The 8236-nt window shown below is 45.1% G+C and overlaps 1 protein-coding gene across 1 annotated transcript in view; it reads right to left on the minus strand.

The window, feature by feature from the left end:
* Svopl (SVOP like) overlaps nt 1-8236 on the minus strand; it is a 56438-nt gene that overhangs the window by 32641 nt on the left and 15561 nt on the right. Inside the window, exons 7-9 of the mRNA XM_013353229.1 lie at nt 5433-5558; nt 3542-3670; nt 1612-1685 (exon numbers count right to left, since the gene is read on the minus strand). Coding sequence (XP_013208683.1) covers nt 1612-1685; nt 3542-3670; nt 5433-5558 — 329 coding nt within the window. The remainder of the gene's footprint in view (nt 1-1611; nt 1686-3541; nt 3671-5432; nt 5559-8236) is intronic.

Here is an 8236-nt window from a genome sequence, read left to right on the forward strand (position 1 = left end):
GTCCGAGGTCAGCCTGGCCTACAGAATGAGTTCCAGGAGAGCCAGGACCACGCAGTGAAACCCTGTCCTGAAAAAATACAAAACAAAAATAAAAAAGAATCTCATCAGCAAAAGTCTTCACCAAGCTTGGGGGACAGGAAGAATCATGACAGGCAGAGGTAAGAAGAACAATCTATGTGGAAGGCATGGGGCAAGAGCAACAGAAATCAGCCCATACAGCATCCAGGCATCTGAAGACAACTTTGGAGAAATGTGTGTGTGTGTGTGTGTGTGTGTGTGTGTGTGTGTGTGTGTGTGTGTGTGTGTGTATTTCTCTGCTTCCTTGCAAACCCAGTCTTTTAAAAGATTGATTGATTGATTTTGATTCTATTTGTGTTTTGCCTGCGTGCATATATGTGCACCAAGTGCATGTAGAAGCAAGAAGAGAGTTTGGAAAACCCCTGGAGCTGGAGTTAAATGGTTGTGAGCTACCACGTGGTTGCTAGGAACTAAACTGGGGTCCTCTGAAAGAGGATCTGACACCCTCTTCAGGCAACTGCTCACACATGAAGTCTAGAGAAATACACACATACACATCAATTAAAAAAATAAATTTTAAACTTGGATTACCTATCTTAACTGTTGAAAGACTATTATATATGGCATGTGTTTTATATGTATATTATATACTGCATTATACATTTATATCAAAATGTGATATATGCATGTGTATATATACATATATATTTCAAATTTCTTCTCTTAAATGATAGCTTGCTATTTAGGCTTCTCCTGATATTATATGGCACAGAGACATTAATTTTTGTTTGAGACAGGGTTCCGTGTAGTCTAGGCTGGCCTCAAACTGGTAGCAATAGATGGCCCTGAACTCTGCTGACGCAGGAATGTGCCACCAAGCCCGGCTCCAGAGACACTAATGTAATACTATAAAAGCCACCAGTCCTTCCCGGTATATCAAGTACTGTTTTTTAAGTCCTATTCTGGATGCATTTGCTCACTCAATGTTAAAGCTGCAAAGAGATGAAGTCCAGAGAGGCCCTGAAAAGGCTGTGCCACCCAGCCTGTCATTGGTGAGTTTAAAGGATCTGTCCGTTGTAGGGTAAGCAGAAAGCACACCCTACAGAAGTCCAGGACATGTAGCCAGGTCACTGGAAAGAACTGGGAAACTGCTGTGGAATGTTTCTCCCTTTACAGTTTTATCATTGGGGGGAGGAAGGTAGAGTGGGTAGCAATAGAAAGAGAAGGCGTTGCGGGGGGAACTATTAGTGACTTCCTATATTTCTCTCTAATACCCCAAGAGTGGATTTACAGTGGTCCCTCTTCATCCATAGAAGATCCACACAGATCACATCATGCCTCCCATGTAAGTTCCTATACAGACTCAACAAAATAAAGCAATTTACAACATGCCATAAAAGTTACATGCCAATGTGGTCTTTCTGTTGAAGAAGTCAATACAAATACAATTTTTAACTTTCATTGACAATGGATAACAGAAATCACGAGAGGCAACGTGAAAAACAAGGTGTATTTGTAGGGCTACTCTCCTTGAGTGGTCTCCTTCAAATACCTGCTTATCTAACATCGGTCTTGCAGTAATTATGTTCTTACCATATGACCCAGATCTGTAATGTGGTCCGAAGATATTTAGAATCCAGTAGATCTGCAAACCTTCCTCTTTTCTCCTAGAATGAAAAGCAGGGGACAGAATACACATGGAGGGGTAAGGACATATTTCTGTGACATTCCTGATGATGCCCGAGGATACAAGGTGGTGAGATCATCCTGTGTGGCTCAGTTATGAAGCAACCTCTCCTCCCCCTGGCCAATCCAAAAGGCTGATGTCTAAAATCATGACGACCTAGGGGACGAAGAACAGCTCCCTGGTTAAGAGCACTGCCTGTTCTGGCAGAGGATCAGGTGGATCCCAGCACCCACAAGGCAACTCACAACCATCCATACAGGGAATCCAACATCCTCTTCTGGCCTCTGGCAGACACTTCACATGTGTGAAGCTCAGACATATGGAAGAAAAACACCCAAACACACAGAATATTTTTTTTAAAAAACTGGTCCTGGCTGGTGGAACCAGTCACTTAGAACTGACTTGATCATGAGTGCCCTGCTTAGCTGATAATTAATCCACAGAAGTAGTCACAAGTAGAGGGCATTTGGACACGGATGAAAACTTTCAGGAGAGGGGCCCATTTGTCCCTGACCCCCCTTTATCAGTCTTTGCTTCTCAGCTACCACAGAGTGGGCAGTTCTGCTCCAACATGCCCTTACGCCGTGATACTCTGCCGTCACCGGCCCAAAACAATGATGCCCCTGGCTACTGACTGCAACCTCTGAGACTGAGCCAAATACAACATTTTCCCCTCCTCCCCCTCCACACCAGACAGTGGCTACGGAGCCAGTCCTGGAACTCACTCTGTAGACCAGGCTGGCCTTGAACTCACAGAGATCTGCCTGCCTCTGCCTCCCCAGTGCTGGAATTAAAGGTGTGTGCCACCACCGCCCGGTACACATTCAATTTCTAGAGCCCACAAAGTAGAAGAAGAAACTGGTACCCACAAATTGTTCTCTGACCTCCACAGGCATGCTGTGCCATGCGCATCCACACCCATACCCACAAACATACGCATAAATAAATGCTACAAAATACTTCAAGTGGCTGGGCAGCGGTGGCACACGCCTTTAATCCCAGCACTCCGGAGGCAGAGACAGGTGGATCTCTGCGAGTTCGAGGGCAACCTGGTCTACAAAGTGAATTCCAGGACAGCCAGGGCTCTTATATAGAAATACCTTATCTCAAAAAAAAAAATACTTCAAGCAATAAAACTAATCCATCAACAAAATATGTGAACCACGCAATAATGTGCAGAAACCAAATAGGCAGTGGTGGCGCATGCCTTTAATCCCAGCCCTCAGGGGGCAGGCGGATCTCTGTAAATTCAAGGCCAACCTAGTCTATAGAATGACAGGGCTACAAAGAGAAACCCTGTCTTGAAACAAAACATAAACAAAAAGATAGCCTCCAAAATTGAAGCAGGCTTTATGGAAATAACCTTATCAAAATGAGATAAAGCCAATACAAAAAAAAACAAATAAAATGATTATTAATAAAAATCATGGGCTGGAGAGATGGCTCAGTGGTTAAGAGCACTGACTGCTCTTCCAGAGGACCCGGGTTCAATTCTCAGCACCCACATGGCAGCTCACAACTGTCTGAAGATCCGTTTGCAGAGGATCTGACACCTTCACACCAATGCACATAAAATAAAGTTAAATAAACCATAAAGATATTTTTAAAAATTCATATTATAACCACAAAGGCAAGTGATGTGATTAGTTCTGCAAAATAAGAAGTATTATTTATGTTTCACAGATGACAAAAAGAAGTCAGGTAGTTATCAGTATTGCAAGACTATATGGCAGAGAGGAACTAGCTCAAGCCCCGCCTCTACTCTGCTCTTTCAAGGAGCCCTGGTCCCCTTCCTTCTGGACTGCTGGTAGGCGATCACTCCCCGTGTGCACTCACCAGAATGGGCTCCACGAGCTGTCCCTCCGGCATGACTGAACGGTTCATCTTGGCGATGCTCTCTAGGGTGTCCAGCGCAGCCTGCGTGTTTCCGGTGGAGACGTTGAAGCGTGCAGATTCAGGGATAAACTGGGCACAGATTACAAAGGACATCAGAGCTGCAGGTACCATAGGCTGACAAAATGCTGTTGGGTGCTGTTGTTGCTACTTCAGGCCTCCCAACTGCCTTCCACATCCAGGAGGGGTGGCAAGCTTGAAGGCATCCAACACATCAGGTGTTCTGATAAATTCAGTGCTGACTTGGAAATTTGCCTCTAGGGAGGGAAATCTAGGGACCATGAGAGTCTGGACTAAAACCAAAGGACCCACTTTAGGTATCTGAATAGAATATAGATTTTAGATTTTTTTTTATTTTTATTTTTCGAGACAGGGTTTCTCTGTAGCTTTGGAGCCTGTCCTGGAACTAGCTCTTGTAGACCAGACTGGCCTCAAACTCACAGAGATCTGCCTGCCTCTGCCTCCAAGCCTGGAATTAAAGGCATGCACCACCACTGCCTGGCTAGAATATATGTTTTCTTGTTTTGTTTTGGGTTTTTTTTTTAACAGATACATCAGTTATACAATGGCAGGTCTTGGATTCTGGGCTTGAAAGCAATTCATATACAACAAATTCCAGGCAGCACTTAACCTAGGCCTTAAGAACACACAATGGTGGGATGCAGTTGGCTGAGAATGCAGTGAAGTCTTCAGTCTACAAACACAGAGGCAGGAGTCTTCCCACAGGAAGCAGACTGGAAGTCACTGGTCCCAGAGCAGCTGAGGGGTCTGGGTGTGATTCCTGGTGTATGTGTGGTGGGGGTGCATAGTGGGAATTGAACCCAAGGCCCTTGTGCAAGTGAGGGATGCATTACACCACTGAGCCACAACCCCAAACTCTCAGGGGCCAGGGATGGGGAAGGGGTGATTCCAAGCAACAGAACTGAAAACAATGATCCTCTGAGCTTGTACAGAGGAGAGAAGGGGCCCGACTGTGGAACTAGCCATGGGAAGGATGTGGAGGCCATGGTTTCTTTTACTGTGGAATAGGAAAGGCTTGGGATTATGTATCCTTTAAAAAATGCTTTAGAACCGAGCAAGGGGAACACATGCCTTTAATCCCAGTTAGCACTCAGGAGGCAGAAGCAGACAGATCTCCAAGTTTATGGCCAGTCTGGTCTACATAGTGAAATTTTCAGGACAGTCAGAGCTATACAGAGAAACTCTGTCTCAAAAAATAAAATAAAACAACTTTAAAAGATGCCAGGTAAGAAGACGGACCTCCATGGCCTAGCCACAGGCTTTCTAAAGCTAGTTACTTTCCTGTGGAGACCCAAATGGGCTTGAGGTTTGGAATAAATGACCACGCAGGACCCTCTCCGTCTCTGTTCCCATCTCTCTCTCCTCTCCCTCTACCCTCTTCTTGCCTCTCTTCTTATTCTCTGCACCTCCTCTTCCCTTCCTTTTTCTCGGGTATCCTAAGACGGCCTGAGGATGACCTTGAACTTCTGATCTTCCTGCCTCCTCTCCTGAGTACCAGGATTACAATGAGGATGTGTTACCACACCCAGTTTATGCTGGGCTAATGACCAGGGCAGCTGCAAGTATGCTAGGCAAGCACTCAACGAACTGAGCTACATACATCCCCACAACTTACTGTTACTCCAGCTCCAAAGGACTGGACACACTAATACACACATACCCACATACAGACACATACACGCTCATATACATAATTAAAAACAATACTTGTAAATCATTTTTAGGAAAAGAGACTACCATAAATACATTTGTGGGGGAAAGAGGTCAGTGGTCCAGCAGAAAGGGAGCATAGAGGCAGTTTCAAGAGCATCACCTTGAAGGCCATGATGAGGATGATGCCAGGGATGGAGGCAATCCGGATGAGCCAACGCCACCCAATGGTGGGGATGACCACAGAAGCCATGCCAATGATGAGTAGGGAGCCAGCAAGCCAGAAAACCTGGGAAGAAAGACTTGAAACATGACAATTCCTTCGGTCCTGTCTCTGTGCCGTTTCTCCCTTCCCGGAGCCTTGAACCCGTTCTTTTTTACTGTATGTGGGCAAGGTGGGAGTTCTGAGGAGTGACTGTCGGGTTCTACACCCAGGACAGCTGCTCCGATCTGAGGAGCTGCCAAGTCACTCTTCTTCAGGGCTCAGTTGTGTGTGTAAATTGTGCTCTACCTTAGGACAGAGAACCCAGCAGCGATATCACTAGAGTTTCAAACAAAATCCAGTCTAATGCCCTAGAAGTTTGTTGTTTTTGTTTTTTGTTTTTTTTCTTACATACATAGTGCAATGTCCTGGCCATAAGGAGGCACAGAGGAGCAGGGACTGCTCTCTTCTCCCAGGTCTCTGCCACCAGCTTCTTTTCTCAGAGGAACTGACAAGGCCTACTGTCTATCACCAAAGCTCCTTCAGACACTCCATTTTCAAAAACAGCCCATAGTATACATGGTGCTTCACACTTTTGCTTTTTATGCTTTCGGGTTTGATATCAAGTAACATAGGCTCTTAGGGTCGAGAATTATTACTAGATGCCTGGAGGTGGTGGCACACGCCTTTAATTCCAGTACTCTAGGGGCAGGGGCAGGCTGATCTCTGTGGGTTTGAGGCCAGCCTGCTCTACAAAGTGAGTTCCAGGACAGCTAGGACTGTTTGTTATACAGAGAAACCCAGTCTTGAAAAAACAAAACAAAACAAACAAAAAAGAATAATTAGTAGAACCACCCCATTTAGCCCAAATACTCCTACTCACCTAAGATGATTGGTCACTCCATCTCAGAGAGATGGAAAGAGGCAGCATTTAAAAAATCCTTTGTGGAGCTAATTGAGGGATTTTTTTTTTTGAGACAGGGTTTCACTGTAATTTTGGAACCTGGGACTAGCTCTTGTAGACCAGGCTGGTCTCAAACTCAGAGATTCGCCTGCCTCTGCCTCCCAAGTGCTGGAATTAAAGGTGTGCGCCACTACTGCCCAACTGAGGGACTTCTTTAAAAAAAAGTATTTGTTATTTTATGTGCATGAGTGTTTTCCATGCATATATGTTTGTGTACCATACCTGATGCCCAAGAAGGCCAGCAGGTGTCAGATCACTTGGAGCTGGAGTGACAGAGATTGTAAGTGTGGGGGCTGGGAATGGAACCCATATGTTGTAGAACAGCCAGTGCTTTTAACCACCAAGCTATCTCTCCAGCTCCAAGCGTTGATTATCTTATCAAAGATAATTACACAAAAATTAGATTACTTAAGAAAGTGACAGGGCCACAAAGAAAGTAGAATAATGTATGGAGAATGGCTTGAGTGACAAGGGACAACTTCTCTAAAGAGTCAATAGATAGAGCTTCTGTGTAAGGGCAAGCGACAGTTGATGTGGCAGTGGGATGCATCTCAGTAATAATAGAACAAAGGATTTTTCTAAATGCACTCGTCACACGTCTTTGAAGGTGACAGAGCTTATTGATGGACACTTATACCATGGGTCCGTGAACTGGGGTGAACCAGCACAGCCTGGCAACCGGGTAGGGTGAGGGGAAGGGTGGGGTCCACTGTGGCTGCTGCATTCAAGCTCAGATGGAGAAAAAGGTGAGCTCTTTGCTATGACCCTAGATAGACACAGGGAGATGAGAGGTCCCAGGGGAAGGTGGAGAGGTGGGTTCTAAGAAGGCGGCATTGAGGACCCTCTAAGACATTTTAGTGACTCTCAGGTAAACGGCCACCTGGATCTTGGTTCAGGAGGCGTTCTTGGTTTTTTATACATGTTTTTAGAGATGGAAAGAAAACACACAGGTAGAGCTGTCCATCTGCAGGATTCACACCCATGAATTCAAATCCATGGTTTCAGCCAACTGGGTATCAGCAGTATTCAAAAACAAAGAGAGTCTGAGCTTGACAACTGTCTACCTACAAAATATTGATTAGGTAGCTCATCTCTTGATGATTTAAAGTACACAGGATCTGGAGTGCATATCTGTGTACCATATCTGGTGCCCAAAGGTATCAGTAGGTGTCAGATCCCCTGGAACTGGAGTTACAGATGGTTGTATACACAAACCTGAAATATGACACCATTTTCTATAAGGGACTTGAGCCTCCAGAGATTTTTGTATCCTCTAGGATCCAAGAGCCAATCTCCCAAGGATACAAAGGGATGACCATATAGATAGGCAGCCACTGGAGTTGACTATATGACCCAAGGAGACATAGACAAGAAGGGGCATGTGAGGAAGGCTGCCACAGCACTGGACAGATGGAAGAGTAAAACCCTGATCCCTTAGTACTGCTGTATAAAGTAAGATGCATTCCTGGTCATGAATCGCTGAGGACAAAGCCTGGAGAGAATGCAGAGTCACCATCGGGTGTTCCTGGTTCTTTTCAGTTATTGTTGCCTACATTATGTATAAAAATTGATGGGGGAGAGTCTTCTGTTTTGTGTTAATTTCATTGGTTAAATAAAGAGACTGCCTTGGCCCTTTAATAGGACATAAAATTAGGTAGGCGGAGTAAACAGAACAGAATGCTGGGAGAAAGAAGCTGAGTCAGGGAGTCGCCATGATTCTCCCACTCCAGACAGATGCAGGTTAAGATCTTCCCTGGTAAGCCACCTCGTGGGCTACACAGAATATTAGAAATGGGTTAGA

The sequence above is a fragment of the Microtus ochrogaster genome, unplaced genomic scaffold (assembly GCF_000317375.1).
Source record: "Microtus ochrogaster isolate Prairie Vole_2 unplaced genomic scaffold, MicOch1.0 UNK4, whole genome shotgun sequence".
Lineage (NCBI taxonomy): Eukaryota > Metazoa > Chordata > Mammalia > Rodentia > Cricetidae > Microtus > Microtus ochrogaster.